Consider the following 19411-nt stretch of genomic DNA (forward strand, 5'->3'; position numbering starts at 1 on the left):
CGGCACAGGAAAGAGCATGCGGTCGGCATCAGACCATGACCTGAGTGAAAACCAAAGCCCCGTGTGCTCCTGCCCACAGCCCAGTGATGCCTTAATAGATGGGCACAGGTAGGACCTGCGCGTTGCTTCCGACCCTCCATTATTGTAAGTGAATGCCACGCCTTGGGGCCCTGCCAGCAAGGTGGCTAGAATAAGTAAGAAGTGTCGGGGTGGTTTTGCCCCCTCTTTTAGAGGAGCACATAGCTGCTTCCTCTTTTATAATTTGGTGTGGTTTTACAGTTCCCAGCAGAGAGCTAAGAAACAAGAGACAAGCAGCAGTGTCTGGAGGGTGACCCAAGAGGCTGAGCTCATTGGGCGAAGGCCTGCCCGGCACAAGGGCTCGCTCTTTCCTGGGAGGGTCTGTGTCCCCACCCAGCCCTGGGGGTTAGGGGCGCTTGTGTCCCCAAGTCTAGCTCTAGGAAGCCAACCTCTAAAGCTCGCCAGGTGCCAGGAGCTGGCACTCAACCTGCTGCCGCACGGCCGGCACCTAAACTCAGACACTTGGAGCCGGAGGTCTGTCTGTTCACGCGAGAGGAATCCCACCAGTTGACAAGCATGGCCCATACATACACTTCAGATGGGTGTCTCATGTTCTTCAACACTGCGGGGGGAGGTACTTTAAATTTTTTACCTACTGACACATATATTCATATGGATGAAAATTCAAAAAATACGAAAGCCTAGAGCTGGAACTTTCCCCTGGGCCCCTCAGTCACCCGGGGCTCTTCCCCAAAGACAATGGATTTCGTTTCTTCTACATCCTTAGAGAAATTACAACTGAGTACAAACTGAGCATAACAACCAAAGTAAAAAAAATGAGGTTCTTCCTGAATCAAATAATGCATTCTTTGATTTTTAAAATTATTACTTTTAAAAATTAAAAACGCATGATAAAAAACTAATCCGCAGACTAAAATAGAAAGTGCAAGACCTCCTTACGCACCAGTCCCATTTTTTGACACTCTCCCCAAGGACAACCACAGTCACCTTAGAATCCTACTCAAAACATGCTTATGTATGTGTCTCATAAACATTGACAAATAAATGCATGAACATACCAAGTGCACATTACTTGTTCTTACTTCTTTCACTTAATTATGTATCTTGGACATATTTCCATAGCAGCACATAATCTTCCTTCTTTTTATTTCTATGAATCATAAAAAGCTTTCTGTCTTCTATTGGAAGATCTTTAGGTTGTTAGTAGTTTGTTGTTATTTCAATGCTCTTTATTTTCTATTACCTCCCCGTTTCTCCTGCAATGTTTTCCTAATGAGCATCTGTGCGTATTACCATTTTGCATATATGAATATTTGTGAGCCTAAATTTTTAGTCAAGCAAATATTCTTTTTTTTTCTAATAACGGAGGGAGGAGTGGCATTTTCAAGAGAAAATTGTCTATTATCAACCTTTTGAAAAACATTTACACCTTCATCAATAAATCCTAGGAAGACAAATTCTTATAATTATTTTTGCTACAAGCTCTAGTAACGTTGATTTAGTAACATATCTCTTCTTAGGTGTTTCATCTTATTCTTGTTTAGCTTGGTTATTTTACATGGAATTTGAATAAACATTTATTCCTGGCCTGTTCCCCACAAAGTGTCTTGAGAGTGTGGAAACTACCTGCCCATTAGCCCAGAGTGACTCAGCAGCTCCTGATCATATTTGGTAATGCACAACATAATTGCTGTTGGGGTAGAACTGGAGGGAAGAGGCTCCAGTAAGGAGCTAAGACTGAAGATGAAAGTGAATGTCTTGAGGAAATTTTCAGTTTAATCTAAAGATAATTCACTTAAGCACAAATGGAATCAGAAAGATAAAGATATGGCTTACTGTAACTCCAAATAAAATTTGTTTTTGACATTCGAACAAAGTTCAGGGGAAATTCAAAGACAAGGAAACAGTAAAAAATAAGGATGCATATTGTAATTTATAGAGCAGACACCAAAGATCCTGCAAAGAAAAATAACAAAAAAAAGTGCTAATTAAAATTGAATTCTAAAAAAAAATTATATAATGTAAAAGAAGGCAGGAAAGGAGAACGAGAAGAACAAAAAAAAGAGAAAACAAAACAGAAAACAAATAGAAAAATGGTAGGCTAAACTCAACCATATCAATAGTTGCCTTGAATGTAAGTGTGCTAAACACTTCCTGTCGCATTAAAATGCAGAGAATGTCAGAATGAACTTTTTAGAGTCCTCACTACATGCTGTCTGCAAATATGAATACAAGAGGGACTGAGCACAAAGGAAAAAGGACTCATGGGCACGGACAACAGTGTGGGAATTGTGCGTGGAGCGGAGTACAAGGGGGATAAACGGTAATGGGAAGATACAACAAAAAATAAAACATAAACAAATGTAAATACAGCTATACGTAATTTAGATCAAACTTAGCAAATACCTTTCAAAAGTCCCCAAAGTTCCCATCTAATTGCTCCCTGAAGTACTTCCCCCTCACTGTATTAATGTTCTTTTTTTTGTAGCATTAACTACTGCATCTATATTTATTAATTCTCATAACCATCAGCCAAGAGTATCAAAGCAACTATCTAAACAAACACATTTTCAACACTCTCCCTAAAGCCCAGGGGAGAAAAAAATAAAAGATCCAAAAAAGCTCTCTCCATTGTCTGGTTTCTGATGATTTCTAGAACTAGGTGTGAACACAGTTACAATATCTTAGGAGAAGGAGAGAAGTATAAAATCAATCCATCAGTTAATCTTCAAGTAATATCTACTTCAAGCAAGAAACTCCTTTAGAACTCTTCATGATGATGTTATACCTCATTTAAATTTACAGACATTGGGAGGCAAGCCATTCGTAATTAAGTAATGACGGGAAATCCCTGAAATCATTAAATGTGAAAGTTCCATGCGATTGCTGGCTCCCTCTACCCTTTCGTGGGGGAAGGGGATATTTGGAAGGGATAGACATCTCTTAATTAATCAAGCATTATGATATATTTTAGACTTAAAAATTCGCAGAAGGCCTACTTGGTTTTTCACAATGCAAAATAACATTTTAATTTCATTAAGTTTTCTTAGAAATAATACCACTATCACTAACAATCATGATCACAGCATCATACTTTAAGGCTAAAAGCGAATCTTTAACATATCGAATGTGACACTATGCCCTCCCCAAAAATAATTACTATCCCTAAGGATAATTGTAAATCATCATCCAGTACTTATTTGATGAAGCCATTTTCTTCAGAAAACTCCCAATTCCTTCACGCTCAATCAGTTTGGTTACCAAATATTGCCAAACATGTGCTTATAGATATTTGTAGTAGCTGAACAAATAGAATCATAGTTAAATAGCTGATTTCATATATTTATAGCTATACTTATGTCTATATCTATATCCATATCTATATCAATATAATGTTATAGCCAATGCTCTAATGACAGTCTTAGAACCATTGCTGAGAAGTTAGACAGGGTTAGGGCCATATTCCACTGGGGCCTCCCCTATAATATTACAGTTACATACGTGAGATTTCCCGTGGAGGATGGAGGAGGACGGAGGATGGATCAAGGATCATTCCCAGGTTTTTTGATTTGGGATCTAAGTTAAAGTTTGGGCCATTCACATAATATAAGAGAATCCGATGGGAAAAAGTGATGAGTTTGAACTTGGACCTATTGATTTTGTCGTACAAGTAAGCTGGTCTGGGGTTCCGATGAAAACGATTGTAGCGGAAAGGAAGGCTTTCAGGCCCCTGGTGCACCTGCGACCGTGAAGTCAGGACCGCGCCTGCGGTCACTGGGGAGACTGGATTCCGGAACGAGGTCAAGGATGGAGCCCCGGACACGCCAGCATCTAAGGGACCCGCAGAGAACAAGAAACCCGAGAAGGTGACAGAAAAGGGAGTCAGGGAAATGGGAGACCTTAGGGAGGCTTGTGCCCCTGGAATCAAAAGCAAGAGGGAACATCAGGGCACTTCAGTCCTTGGCTGAATAAGCAGCCGGTATGTTTCATCTTCCTCAGTTCACCTATTTTCAGGCTCATTGTGAAAAGTAACTTTTAGAATATATATCTCACATACACACTGTGCTAGAGATGCTGTTACAAATTACTGCAAATTAAGTGGCTTAAAAATGACAGGAATTTGATTTCTCACAGTTCTAGACTGCTACCGTCTGAAATCGAGGCGAAGGCAGGCGAGCGCCTCCCGAAGGGCGGCGGGGGTGGCGGGGCAGGAGGGGGTCCGTGCCTTTCCCCTAAGGTCTGCTGACCCCCAGCAATCCTCGGCGCTCCTGGGCTTGATGCAGAATACCGCCAGTCTCTGCTGCGGTGGTCGCGTGGTATTCTTCCCGAGGGTCCGTGTCCAAATTGCCCTCTTCCGGTGAGGACAGCAGTCATCGAATTAACCCGGCAGGACCTATCTCTCTTCACTTAAATCTGCAAAAACAATATTTTCATTAGCTCATATTATTCTGAGGTTCTGGGTGGACATGAATTTTTGGAGGACACTATTCACCCCGCCATCCTAAGGGTATGAGCACAAATTTGCAAGTACTAGAGCCACCAGACTCTAGAAAGGGGTACAAAGGGAAATGAGGACCGGTGCACAGGATAACTGAATTTTATGCGGGCACCTGTTGGAAGAGGTCATTGGGAGGTCGTGACTCCCGCCTGACCCCAGACCTGGACCCAGGCAGGCAGAGGCGCCTCGTCCCTTCCCGTTTCCTTACGGGAAAACTACAAAGGACGCTGCCTTGGGAGGCAATGTGTTACTGAGACCAACTGGATGGTGTACTTCGCTGCGCCCATGAGGCCTCCACATAAACTCGCTAGACCCTGGCGGGACGGCATTGGGAATGCGCGCGCCTGCAGCCAGCGGGACAACGCTCCCATATGGGTTCCCTCGCTCGTTAGGGCTGCAGGGACCAGTCCGCAGGGGCCTGCCTCTTGCTCCGGGAGCTCCTGAGGCTTCACACCGAAGGCATTAATTGATTGATTGACTGATTGATTGATTTTTTTTTTTTTTTTTTTGCACCTTAGTTTCCTTCTGTTGTCATAGCAGACCAAAGTATGGGGAGACTCACTTTGTAGAAACTGTTCACACTCAACATTTTTATTTGGCGTCTTACCTGCTCTAGGAGATACCCCTATGAACTCTTTCTATCAAGAAGAAAGTCACTTTTTTCTTTTTCTTTTTCACTCTGTGAAATAGAGTCAAAAAGCCTTTCTCATTGTTGGGACCTGGTTTGCCACTGTCCACCGCCATGCAAATGGCTAAACTAATGGGCCCTTTCCGGCTCTTGAAGTAATGGGAGGTGTGGCAAAGGAGCACCCATGGACTTAGACAAAAGTAGTTTCTCTTCATTATCATCAAATATTTACTATGCACCAGAGTCTTCGTGTCACCATCGCGTTTTAAGTGTATTCGGACATTAAAGAGAACGTCTTTTCCTGCGGAGACATTCGGGGGGAACCAAAAGTATGGTCAAACATGAAAGTAACATTTGGAGTAATCCTCACATTAATTTGGGCCATCCAGTCAATGCAGGATTGATTCACCGGCCATCCCTCTCCGTCACCCTTGGACCCCTCCCCACCACCGCCCCAGCCATTTGTGATGCTTTCCAGGGTCCCGACTCCGAAGCAGAGCGGGCTTAGCCGGCCGCGAGCAGTGCCAGCAGCCAGCCTCGGAGACCCCTGCGCCCGCGCTGTCCTCTCCGGGCGGCAGCTGCTGAGGAAGCGTCGGGGTTGAGGTTCCGCACCAGCTGCAGAGTCGACGTGGTTCTCGAAAGTCCATCACACAACCATCGAGAGGGCAAATATGTATTTGAAAGGTGCTGAATTTGAAATGTGAAGCTCAAAGATAAGTGGCACTTGTTAGAGGAAAAGTAAGCCATGGGGCAGCAGGTCGACAGGGAGTTTCTTGATGGAACGAGGACCCGGAGGCTAGAAATACGTGCAAACACTATTGGATGGAACAGCAAACGGAGCCCACAGGTTCTGCCCAGGTGCGGATCGCAGGTGGCCCGCAGGCTCCTCCGGCCAACGCAGGCCTGTCGCCTCCCCGGCGTCCCGTCAAGGGCGCCGAGGTTGCGCTCGCACCTTTCCTGCCCAGGCCTCTCCCACTTCCTTCCCCACCGGCCCCTGCCTGGCCCACAAGGACGGGGCCGCACCTCGTCCTCCCGCGGGGACCTATCCCCTTCCCCCGGGAACAGGGAGGCGAATTCCTGCGGGTCCCAGGGGTGCCAAGAGTGCGCAGCTAGACGGGAAATTGCAAAAGTCTTCGGCCCTCGGCCCTCCCCCGCGGCTTTCCCGTAACTCCCGCCCCTCGGCGCCCGTCCCGCGGCTGATTCATAGCCCGGGCGCCCGGCCGCCTCCCCGGTGTCCTCACCCGCCACCGCCACCCGCCACCCGCGCCGCGGAGGACGCGTCCGGCTCGCGGAGCCCCGGCCCGCGGGGTGAGTACCGGCCCCGCCGCTCTCGGTCCGTCTCCCGATCGCGGACCCGGCGCGCGCGGCGGAGACTCGGGCAACCTCGCCGCCCCCGCCCCGCGCTCGCTTTGATCTGCGGGGAGACGGGGCTGCGAGAGTCCGCGCCGCTGACCCGCCCACCCGGCGCGGAGCACTGAAGGGCTAACTTTTTCCGGAGCGCACGCCGCCCGGCCGCCAGGTGTCCTTCCCCGCGCTTCCGTTCCCCGCCCCACTGCCGCTTCCCCAAGTGGTGGGAATGCTGTGAACGTCTCTTGAGCCACTTGCGCTTCTCCCGACACACCGCCAAGGGGGTTCGCAGTCGTCCCCAGACCCCCCCCTCGCCCACCAGCAGCTCCCGCGGACGGTCCACTCGGCTCGGAATCGCGATTCCACCCCCTCGGTCTCCGTTGACACCGGGCAGTGGGCGGCGCTCCCCGCAGGTGGAGCCCGCGCTTCTCGGCGATGCTGGCGTCCGGGACCGACGGGCACCCGCTCCGGTTCTCCGCCGCGTGAACGGAGGCAGCACGGAGCTGACAGGTGGGGCAGCAGGAGCCTCGCGTTTCTAAGCTCCCCCATCCGCCTTTTATAGATAGTCCTGGGATGGACGTGTTCGGGAACTTGTCCACGGCCATAGAGCTGGTTGTGGCGGCGCTGAAATCTCTGAGTCCAGGGTTTTTCTTTTGCTCCTGACTCAGAGGTTCATTTCCTGATAGTCCTCCATCCGCCCATCCGCCCATCCTGCTTGCTGGGAGAAAGGCCGCTTTATAAACGATAAGCCTGAAGACACTTTGTGGACAAGTTTATTCTCCAGCTCAAGCAGGAGTAAAGGTAGGGGTAATGTAAACACTGGCTAGGAAGGAACCGAATGCGGTGTATTTAATTGGGGCCAGCGGGAAAGAAGCTTTCGGTCCTGTTCCCAAGCCTAAAACTGACTTTGGGACTTGGGTCAGCGCCTTAACCTCAGTTTCCTCGTCTGCGAAAGAGTGATGGTTCACACTTGCTACACGGGCCAGGTACTGTTGGAGGTAGGTTACATACGCTTCCTCACTGAATCTTCACCAGTGACGTAGGTACTAGTTTTGCCATTCTCACTTTATCCATGAGGAGACCGAGCGAGCTGAAGTGACTTGTGCATGGTCACACAGCCAGCAGGTGACAGAGTCAAGATCTGACTTTGGAGTTTGCTTATTGCCACTCTGCTGTGCCGCAAAGGTAGGACCCTGTTTGGATGGGTCCTGGGATTGGTGTTTCGTGCGTGCTCAGCTTTGTCGCTCTCCTGGGTTGCGGTTCAGTTCACTGCGAGACCCGTGCGGCTGAAGGGCTTCAAATGGTCACAGCAGCCAGGGGTTCCCCAATGCAGCAGTGCCTCCCAGTCCTTTCTGGCACTTTCCAAGCACTGGACTCCAAGCTTCGCTGTCCATTCAGGACGCTCAGGGCGTGCTCGGGGGCTGTCTCCCCCCGCAGCCAGCGGGCACCCAGCGCTGTCTGAGTACCTGCAGTGGTGGGGAGCCCGCCCCCAAGGTGCCATGGCAGCACAGGGCTAACTCAGCTGTAACTCCCCCCTTGTGACTTTCATCTTGGTCCCAGTTCTGCCACCGGCTGTCCCAGCAAGTGTGTCTAAGGACACTCCCTTACCAGCTCTCCGCTCTTCAATCTGAAAGACCAGGGACAGCTACCAGGATGCACGGAGGTGCCCCAGCGTCTCTCACGCCCTCATAACCCTCTTGTCTTGAAAAAGGAACTAAAGCAGAAAAATGATGTATCCTGCTTTTGAAAAAGGACTGTGTGGCAGGGGCAGCTGACGGGAGGAAGGAGTGAGCTTTCTTTCGGGAACCAGGCTGGGGCTTCGCGGGGGCTGGGGGGGGGACCTTTGTGAGTGCCATCGGGCTCCCCTGCAGGACCTGGGCCTGGCCCTCCTTCCCCGGGGGGGAGCAGGGCCTCCTTGACTGTAAAAAGAAAGAGATGAAGTGGGAAGTATAAATAAATAGAATCTTGCGAGGAGTGCCCTGCCTTGAAGCGCCTTCCTCGGAGCGGCACCGAGCCTCGTCCCACAGCTGTGTCCTCGGTCTCCCAGCCCTCCTCCCTCCGTCACTGTGGGTCTATCAGTTTTCAGCATTTCTGTACTCCACGGTCTTTGTTTTTTCTTTTTAGTTTTCATACTTTTAATATAATACAAATAATAGCCGAATACATTCTCAAACAATAGAAAAGCACATGGAATGAATTGTGTAAGTACCCTCCTCACTCCTCCATGCACACAGAGAAGGGACGACTAAGTTTGGTATATACCATTCCAAGATTTTTCCTTTTCTATACATTTGCATTATGTGTATATATACACATATGTTTTAATATATGTAAATTGTGCAGCTTCCCCTTTCACTCCCAAGCTTTAGAGATCTTCCCACATCTGTAAGGACCTCTTTTTGGTAATGGCTACATTTTATTCTAAAACAGAAAAACACTGGATCCACCCTTTCCCTTATTAATGGGCACTTGGGTCATTTAAAGTTGTTCTGCATTAGCAACAGTACTTCAGGGAAGATAGTGCATTCATCTTTGTGCTTAAGCCTGGGCATTTCTGTAGAATAGAATCCTAAAATATTCCTGCATCAAAGGGTTTGTTTTTCAACTGCCTAGATACAGCCCTTCAAACTGCAACACTGTCCCCAGAGCAGGTACTAATTCACACTGGATGCACAAGAATCGCTTCTCCTCATCCTTCCTGATATCAGCTGTCTCTTTTTTTTTATTTAAAATTTTAAATCTAGTAAATTAGTGAAACCCAACAAGGTATTCATATTGTTTTGCAACCATTACCGCCATCCTTTTCCAAAATTCTTTTCATCTTGGTAAACTGAATCTCTGGACCCATTAAAGAGCGACTTCCTGTTTCCCCCACCTCCTCCCCGCCCCTGGCAACCAACATTCTATTTTCGGTCTCTGTGAATTTGGCTACTTCCAGGTACCTCATATAAGGATTTGTCTTTTTTGTGACTGGTTTGTTTCACGTAGGAAAATGTCCTAAAGGCTCATCCAGGTATCAGAATTTTATTCTTTGTGTGTAATACACTACATTTTGTTCATCTATTTATAATATTTTATTTTCAGCTCTCTTTGGCTGCACAGAAATTTCAAATGTCTGTGTAATCCACTCTGCAGTCTCATGATTTCTGTGCTTTGTTTTGTTTATGAAGGTCTTTTGTTTTTGTTTTTTTACCTAAAATTATCTTGTCTCCTAATACAGAATTTAGTTTTTTTACATTTAGTTCTTTACAATATCATACTTTTGTTTAAGGTGAAAAATAAGGATTAACAATTCTTTCTAGAGTTATCTTGATAGCAATTTATTTAGTCATCCATCTTTTTTCCCCACTCACTTGAAATCCTGTTTTTATAGTAAAATAAACTTCTGCTTATACAAGGGCCTGTTTCTGAACTTTACTGTGTTTCACTGATCTTTTTCTATCTCTTTTTAGGTCAGTACCGTCCTATGTTAAATGCTACAGCTTTATAGTATTTTATACCTATTGGCACCTATTTGTACTTTTTAAAAAATTTTAGAAATGATTCTTATACATTTTCTCTTTTGTGTAAACTTTATAAATAGCTTGTCAAGTCTAGTACAATCCTGTTGAAATTTTTCTGAGGATTCTCCTGGGCTTATCATTGTCCGTGATTTTTTTATGCCTCAGTGTGCAAATCCAGTGTGAGCTCTGAGCTTGGAGGAAGAGGTGCCATGTGAAGGTGCTGACTTTAGGGGAGGGACTTTCCTGGTTTCAAGTTCCACGTTAGCTGTGCCGACTTCTGTGAAAGTGACTTGTAACCCTTCCCAGCCTTAATGTCCTTGACTGTGTATGGAGATGATAATAGAATCTCTTCAATAGGCTGGTGGGGAACGAATGTGTGTAAATCGCGCAGCAAAGCGCCTGACAGAGAGTTAGCACCCAACATGCGCCCGCTGGGATTACTGCCATAGAAGGAATGAATAAATGTTTATATTGTGTACATCGATAGTATCCGAGGAGACAAAAATATGCCATAAATAATGAATATAGATAGCAGTGTTTCTCAAGCTTCAGTGTGCCTGTGAATCTCTTCAGGGAGCTTGTTTAAATGCACATTTACAGCCAGGAGGCCTGTGAGGTGACCTAGTGTTTCACATTTCTAACAGGCTCAGGGGAGATGTCAGTGCTGTTAGCCTTTCATCCACCCTTCGGTGTATAGTTTTCCACTGATATTTAAAATTAATTCCTGTGGCCACAGTATTTCCTCTGAGGATAAATGTGTTTGAACAGGAATCGCAAATTGCTTTCTTTTAATATTATATGTTAAAGAATTATAATTGTTTTCTTTCTTCCTCCCTTTTTTTCCCTTTCCTTCCTTCCTCCCTCCCTCCCTCCTTTCTTTCCTTCTTCCTTTCTTTCCTTCCCTTCCTTTCCCTTTCTTTTCTTTTCTTCCTAAGGAAAGAGCGGTAGTGAGAGCGCTGAATATAACACCAAATTCTAATCTTAGATCTGAATTCCTTGATCAGAGGCTGCCGATTAGAGGAGACCCACGCTGGGCAGAAAAGGCTCAGCTGGACTGGAAGCGGCGGTGGGACCGCGGGCTTCGGTGTGAACAGGCAGGCAGTCCCTGCGGGCAGCCTGGAGGCGGAGTCAGCGGGGCTCCTGCAGTTGGTTCCTCTGAAGGACACTCGCGGGCCCAGGTGCATCGTCTCAGCGCTTCGCCCCCGGAGGTGGTTTTCTGGGCACACTGTTCTGAAACTGGCTTTTCCATTCAGTACGTTTTGGACAGTCTTCCATGCCGGTTCATATATTATTTCATTCTTTTTAACAGTTGCATAGTACTCCTTTGTAAAAATGCAACATAACTATAGTTTATAGTTCTTTTTGATGTACTAAGATTTTTTTTTGCTTTTTTCTCAACATAAACACTACAATGAATATTCTTTAAAAAGTCTATTTTGTATATATAAATGAACACTACACACAAATACACACGATCTGTAGGACAAAATTCCAGAGATAATATTTCTGAATCAGAGGTAATAAATACTAAAATTAATATTTAACTAGTGCCAAGCCAACAGTCATTTTAAGTTTGTGCTTTTTGACCATCAGTGAGGAACAATACCTGCTTCTTCAAACTCTTACTAATACTGGATTGTAAGACCTTTTTAAGCTTTGCAACAGGACACCACACACCCAAGTGATACACACACAATTACTGCTTTAACTTGCATTAGTTAATTATTGGTGATAGCATCCAGTTTTTAGTTCTTCTCTCTTGGTTCTAACTATTCCTTCTTCTTTATGAATTACATATTCATGCTATTTACAAGGGTTTCTACAGGGTAGCTTGTCTTTTTCTTCTTGGTTTCTAAGAGCTCCTTATGTAGTAGGGATGGTAACGCTTTGCCTTAAGTATTCAAACTGTTGCTCTGTTTGTTGTTGGTCCAATTATAGCACTAAATATTTTAAGATATTTAATCAGTGCAGCAGTCTTTATTTTTATGGCTTGTGGCATTCACACCGTGCTCGGACAGATTATACAGAGAGTCACGGTGGCTTCTCTCCCAGGGTACACACATCCCAGCACGCGCCCTGTGTGAACGGCTTCTTTCTTTCAGACAGTATGTGCCTACGACATTTTCAGGCACCCAGCCAGTCTGGGGAGTTTAGCAACACACCCATGTTCTCAGGAAGCAAGTGATTGATCAGACTGCTTCTCACAGGGATTATTTGCAGTGGAGTAACTTCTTGGGAATAAATATTTCAGTAAAGACCAAACAAGGAGTGCTGACGAAGAAGGGCAGACTGACACCCTTTTCAACAGCAGTGTTTCTTTTTGCATGTAGTACTTGTACTTGTAGTCGAGGGCATTTTCATTCTGCCAAGAGACAAGATTTGAATGAGAAGTTCTTTCTGCAAAAGAAGTGGGTGGTTTTTCTTTTCTTCCCTCCCTGTTCCCTCCTAGAAAAGAAATGTCAATGAAAGACTGTGAATTAGGCAATAGTTGGCCACAGAAAAGGCAGAGGGGCCAGGAAAAGAATCTACTTTAAAACTGAAAGCAAAGAGAGAATGTGAGAAAATTGCTACAAGTTTTTTATTTATTTGCCAGATATTTACTGGGTGGCCAATATGTTCTGGGCCTGTGTCAGAGAGTAGGGAGAGAGATCAAACCACTCATAGTCTAGTCAGGAATGACGGAGACCTGAAATATAGAGCAAAACAAAGAGTAGATTTGGGGACAGGACCAAGGAGTGCGGATGAGGCAGGAAAGCATTTTTCCTTTCTGGATTCTGCTACTTCATGCTTCCCTGACTTTCTTCTCTTACTGGAGACTGGAAGTGGCAACGCCCCTCACGGACAGCTGTGGGGCGAGAAGGAAGCCTGTTGAATGAGTGGGAGGGCTGGGTGGCCTCTTCCCTGTCAGACACGGAGCTTTGGAGGACCCGCTGCGTGCGCCTGAGGGCAGCGGGGGAAGGCGCCCCTGCTGCCCAGAGGCTCTCCAGCCCTTGGCCTGGGGGTGAGGCAGGAAAGCCGGGCCTAATCCTGGATCTGGGTTTTGGTCTGCGTGAGGTTGGGCGGCACAGGGCGTGGGGCTCCCCCGAGCTCTATGCCGCCTGTCTCTTTTCCATCTGTACTTGTCTTGACTCTAGGAGTGCACCTGAATTTGTATGCCGGGGCCAGGACCCCTCCCACGAACTCCTATCTTGCATCCAGGGGGCTCCTTGGTATCTTCATCTCAGTTTAAACACGTGGCAAATCGAGCCCCTGATACAGCCTGCTTCATCTGTCCCCCTGTGTCTCTATTGAAGGTAATTCCATTCCCCTGGGGCCCAGCCGATATCCCCAGAGCCATCTATGATGTGTTACTTTGCCACCACCCCCGCCCTGCTAGCCCTGTCTTGCGGTCCCTTTGGGAGCCGGCCGCTACGGCCATCACCCTGGCCTAAGCCAGTGTAGTCCTCCGCAGACCACTGCTGTGGCCCCTAACGCCCAACCCCCGCCCCCCCCCGCCACGCTGCCACCCCTCCAGCCTCTCCTCCATCCTGGGTCCTCCCTGCTCGCTCTCATTTAGACCACGTTATTCCCCTGCTTGAAGTTCTCGCGTGGCTGCCGTCTTCCCCGGAGCAGAAGCCTCACTTCCAGGAATGTGTCCCCGCTTTGTCCCCCTCTCTGCCTGCCCCCACAACTCACCGCCCACCACCCCTCACTTCCTCGCTCTTGCCACCCCTGGCTCTTTGTCCCTGACTCTGCCGAGTACTCTCCCCTCTCCCAGGACCTTTGCACAGGTCGCTCCCGCACCTCCAGGCTTGCCAATGAGTTCCTCAGGGTCTCATCTGAAAGCAGCTGGCGCACCCGGCACGGCACCCGAAACGCGAGGGGGATTTATGTGTGAGGTGTGGCGGGGGGGGGGGGGGGACCACGGGGGTCATGCACTCAGTCACCTGAGGCTTGCAGCCATCGGCCCTGGGCCCTCGGGCTCAGTGCTCTTCCCCACAGCGTGAGCCTCTGGAAAACTGTTCATGGGGCGGTTTCCCAAAGGGACTCCACGTGTGCCCTTGGGATGTTCCAGCTGCCAAGGCTCGTTCTGCAAGTTTTGGGTGAACCTGGTCGATTTTACCAGGTTTCCAGACAACAGCTGGCCTTGCGGTCCTTCTGCAGGGCGCACCGTGGGAGAGAACACCCGCTTTGCTCGTGTGCGGGCAGGGACCATGGTGTCCTGGGGGCCACCGGCCCGGCGTGTGTAAGACGGGGCGTCAGAACTGGTGGGAATGAAGACAGTAAACCCAAACGGCGCTGACGCTGACCTCGGGCTCAGCACCGATGTGTGTGGGGCGACAGGCAGGGCTTCCAGGAAGACTGTCCTGGTGATCCCCCAGGGCTTTCCTGCCACACCCAGACCATGGAAGTGCGCTCTTTAGCACACCGTAGTTCAGTTGTGTTGTGCAACATCTTTCCTTCTTTAACTTCTGGTTACCCTGTATGGGTAGGTGGCCCCTGGCTTTTAGTTTTATGCCTCTCTACCCCTGTTACTTACTTTGTGCAACATGTGAAATATTTCATTTGCTAGAAGTCTGAATTTTTAGAAACATTTAAAATAGGCTTTTTATAAAGAGCACATGAGGCTACGCACCTACATCACCTCCTGAATGACCTGCTTTAAATTTGCGGGATGAGATTCCCTTGCCATGGCGGCACCTGGCCTCCCTCGGGTGACGCAGGTAAACTCGGGCCGGGACTGGACAGGCATTTAAACTGCACAGTGAGCGCCAGACACTCGCTTTCACTTTTCCTTTGCCTTCCCTTTGGTTCCCAGCAGACACTATTTTCTCTTGAATCAGTTCCCCGGCCCACCCAGTTGTCATGGGAACCAGTGTGAAATTGTAAGTAAAGATTTTAGAGAGATGCAAATGACCTGTTGGCCAAATGCAAGTAGCAGAAAGCAGAGCTTAAAGAATATGAACCAAAATTGTCGCTTACGGACTTCTGCATGCATTGCAGTTGGGCTCAGCTCACCTGCAAGCAGGCTTGGCCACGGCCAAGCAAGTGGTGGTTTGGTTTGCCGTTTTCCTGTCTTCGCTGTTGTTCCCGTTTACCTCCAAATCCTATGAAAAAACAGAGGCTGCGGGTGGTGTGAAGTGATGATCTGGTTCGCTGACTCCCTAGAGTTTGATGAAATCCAGGTGGTTAGACAGAGGCCAGTTTTGAGCTTGAATTGTTTCATTGCTTCTTGATGAGTCAGAATTTGAAGTAAAAGAGTGAAATTCCGTGCTTCCCCTGACTGACACATTTATTGGTGAATTAAAAGCTCATTGACATTCTTGAAGTCATCCAGCCTCATTCTTGTGCCCTCAGATTGTCCCATGGCCGAAGGACCTGATGAATCAGTGACCCTCTTTGGCTTGTAGTTTAAAACCCTTTCAGAAGGCGAGGAAAACCGGAAATCATTTTGAACAATGAAGCACTGTCTTTGTAGATAAAATGTGCTCTCCCTTCCCAGGTGCCATTTTAATGAGGGAGACAGGGAAGATGAGTCCCGGATAAGTCATTAAGTCATTAATTCAGATTTAGCCCTTTTCAGACTAGTCTCTGTTCTGTTGCCAATCAGTCTGTTTCTTATTTAAATTTGTCTCCCTGCTTTGCCTTCCTTTGCCTTCCTTTGCCAACCTTTGTCTGGTTTGAAGAAACTGGGGCATCCGGTATCGCTCACTGCACAGCCTAAGGGGCAGAGAGCAGTAAGAGCCTGCTCCCTGCCTGGGAGCAGCTGGTCCTGGCGGGCGTGTGGCAGGCCTCCAGCAGAGCCGGGCGCCCCAGCTGGGTGACTCAGCTCCACCTTCCGCGTGGCTCCAGTGGGGTAGCCCAGGAATGTTCTTTTCATGCCAAAAGTGGAAATGCAAGAGAGCACACAGAAACACACAAAGTCATTTAAGGCGTCAGCGCCAAGCTAGCGCACTGTCACTGCGGCCTCATGATGGCCAAAGCAAGTCCCGTGGAGTGGGGGTGCACGCTGTTCTTACTGGGTTGGGACTCCAGAGTCACATGACGAGGGGAGAGGATGCAGGGGGGAGAGAAGAATGGGCAGCTTTAACGCCACTGTCTGCCACAGTTGGCTCAAAGAAACCTGCTCCAAGCTCACATTCAATGAGATTTCCCCTCTGGGTGATTTACCTTTTCAGGAACCGGGACCTATGGCTCCCTTGGCAGCCCTTCAGGCGACATTCCTCCTGGCGTTGCTGTCCTTGAGAACTTGCCACAGTGAAGGTAAGAAGTGGAAAGGGTGATAAAGAAAAAAATCACATAGAGGAAAAATGAGGTGACTGACTGCTCTGAAGGAAAGTTGCACAGTTCTATTTTTCTCCTTAAATTATATCGAACTGATGAGTTGCAATAGTTACCTTAGTCATGGCCTTCCAGAGCTTGATGGCTCATCCTAATGAGCCACCCTTTGGCTCCAACTTTCTGGGTACTAGGGCATTTGTGAGTGGACCCTGCCCTGCAGGTCCTCAGGCCGATATATCGAAACCAACCGTGGCCTGGAGAGTTCCTTCTGCATCTTGCCGGGGAGAGGTGGGCGGAGCAGCCCGGGGGCCGGCGCTGAGTTATAACAGTTGCAACATCCCTCAGGTGTGTTCACTGAGAGGCTATTAGCTGCAAGACAGTACCACTCGGTACTGAGATGCCATTTATGGATTTTTTAAATAGTGCTTGTTGCTTAGCCACTCCCCCAGGGAGGGTGTTTTGAAATAAATTAACTATATAAATGAAGTCAATAAGAATTCAATACTTCTAAAATGTTTAGGGATACTTTGATTATTCTTTGAGCCAGTTCAAAGGTAGATTCTTAGGCCCGAGAGAGTTTCTGTTGGTTTAGGAAGGGTCTGTTGCTGCGTCCTGTGTTTCACAAAGCTTTCCGCTCCTCTGGCTCCCTGTCTACGCATCCCCACGCTCCCTTCATAAGGCAGAGGGACAGCAGGCTTGCGTTTCCTGCAGTTACCACGCAGTTCCTGTCCGTGGAGTCATGAAAGTGATATTTGCAAGAAACATCCATAGAATTTTCCAACATTCCCTTAAAACTCTGTGAAAAGATATTTGGAAATGAAAAAGGAGATTTTGTTCTGCTAACAGTTTAATTTTCTCTCTGATATTCTTTAGGTCTAGGTTTAGTTCTTTCAGGTGCGGGGTACGTGAAAAAATGCTACTTTAATGGCTTCTTAACGATGATGGGTTGACTGTTGGTGTCATCTCTGATCTGGAGCTGAATGGTGGGAATCGGACTGTCTCACTGGTAGTAGGTGTACCCTCCGCCACCCACCTCACTAACACGTCAGCATGACACAGCTGGGCCCTTGGCCCCGACCCCACTCTCCAGAAAACCCCAGGCGCTCCACCAAGTTTTGGGGCCAGCTCGCTCCCTGGTGACGTCTCACCATCTGACCCAGCGCGCGCTTGCTGTGTGCCCTCTCCTTACCCAACTGTGTGCTCAGCAGCTCCGCTGCTCCCCTCTCAGCGCCTTGTGCTTGGGTGCTCAGCAGCTCCGCTGCTCCTCTCTCAGCGCCTTGTGCTTCGGTCGGACGGCACTTAACCTGCTTTCCTCTCGTGGTCTTTGTTTCCGCTTCCAGCTTTCTCTTTCATGCCTGCTTCGCTAAGGAATCCTGTGTTTGGCCTCACCTGCTCTGTTTGGATTCCTTGTCTTAGTTTTCGCTGCACCTGACAAGTAGCTACCAAACCTCCCCACTCAAACTAGTAGTCTTCCCCCTGGATGGCGCAGCCAGGCTCAGGTGTGAGAGACTCCCTTGCAGGCGGCCTAGCTGCTGCCGAGCACTTTGGTCAGCCTTGGGCTCGCGCCTCCCTCAGACAGAGGTCGTGACTGTAGCATTTGGGTGCATTTTCCCCCAGTTTCTTGTACGTACAGACAGAGAGAGATAAAAATACGAGTATGTAAATTTTTATAGAAGCGAAGTTATACTATATGTACTGGGAGTATTTATACTTAAGTGTGTATGTGTGTATATATACTTTTTATGTACTTTAACAAGTATATATATGTACTTGTTAAAGTACATAAATAATATGTAGTATAAAGTATATTTACTATCTATAGCATAAGTATAGATACTGGGAAAATACACTACATATACTTATTAAAGTATATATACTTTAATATATACTTTAATAGGTACATGTTTACATACTTTAGTGTATACTTATTAAGATGATGACTACAACACACAATGAGAGTTTTTACCTTTGATGGGAAATGTTCTTCTAGAATAACATTTTGTTTAATATCGTCACGCTGTCCTGTCTTATGAATGAATGGGCCACAGTTTATTTCCTCAAGTCGTGCTGGGGCCACACAGAGCAGCTGGGCTGGGACAGTGGGAGGAGGGGCTGCGACTGAGCCCCCCTCCGTCTGATTCCCAGGCCCGCCCCTCCTGGCGGCGCTCCAGTGCGGCGTCATGTGAAGAGCGCTGGGCCAAGGGCCAAGAACCCTGGGGAACCACAAAACCCAGTTATGTGGTTTTGGGAAAGTCACTTCCTTCTTTTTAACTTCCATTTCCTCATTTGAAAAATAATGGGATTAGACTTAATCACCTCTAAGGGCCCTTTAGCTCTCCGACTTTACCTTGGCATTTCCCGCTGTGGCCCAAGGAAGTCCTAGATGGCTTTCGACCAAATTATTTTGACTGCCTCATGTCTCTGGAGCACTTGAGTCACTCAACCATTGCCGACCACGTAGGTCAATGTACAGAGTTCTCCATTTGCCTTGCGTATCATCCAGTAGCTTTCTAGAGCTTCCGAAAATAAAGTGGGTACTGGTAGTGAACTCATTCATTCAGCAACCAGTCGCTGCGTGTTGGAGCCGTGACAGGTGCATTGCTGGCCCTGGCTTCGCTGAGCTGAATGAGTCTTAATCTCACCCTTGTTTAGCTCACGGTCTAGGGGGAGACAAGCACACAACAGGCGATCACAGCCCTCTGTGATCAGTGCTCAAACTGGGGCTTAGGGAAGCAGCCAGAGGGAGGAGAGGTCGCCCAGAAGGACACGTCAAGGTGTTAAGTGAGGAGTTGCATGTCGGGCACTTAAGACCTCGTGGAGATCTTGGATCTCTGTAGTTTGAGAGCAGCTATGGATGAGACGTTGTGCCAAGTGCTGGAGACAAGAGTCCATTCAAAGATACGTAGGCATAAACCTCTGTGCTTCAGAAAAATTGAACCTAGAGTGAGACCAACAAGAGCAAACCGCCATACAGGCAAAGTGAACAAGGGTTAGGAAAAGACGGGATGATGTTGCCCGCACCCTGCTTTCTCCGGTGCCATTGGCTCCACAATGATTAAAAATATCCCCCTCCTTATACCCTAAAGGACCAGCTCTTCCATCTTTCCAAGTCTCCTGTTAGAAAAACCAATGCTT

At 47.8% G+C, this 19411-nt stretch overlaps 1 protein-coding gene across 2 annotated transcripts in view; it reads left to right on the plus strand.

Annotated features, from left to right (window-relative positions):
• Nucleotides 1-6376: 6376 nt before the first annotated feature.
• OSMR (oncostatin M receptor) overlaps nucleotides 6377-19411 on the plus strand; it is a 41595-nt gene continuing 28560 nt past the window's right edge. For both annotated transcript variants that reach the window (XM_054583955.1, XM_054583954.1), the window contains exons 1-2: nucleotides 6377-6473; nucleotides 16174-16258. In XM_054583955.1, the coding sequence (XP_054439930.1) occupies nucleotides 16186-16258 (73 nt within the window). In that variant the 5' untranslated portion in view covers nucleotides 6377-6473; nucleotides 16174-16185. The remainder of the gene's footprint in view (nucleotides 6474-16173; nucleotides 16259-19411) is intronic.

The sequence above is a fragment of the Pteronotus mesoamericanus genome, unplaced genomic scaffold, assembly GCF_021234165.1.
Source record: "Pteronotus mesoamericanus isolate MK-2021 breed Mesoamerican mustached bat unplaced genomic scaffold, CSHL_Meso_final contig_75, whole genome shotgun sequence".
NCBI classification, from domain to species: Eukaryota; Metazoa; Chordata; class Mammalia; order Chiroptera; family Mormoopidae; genus Pteronotus; species Pteronotus mesoamericanus.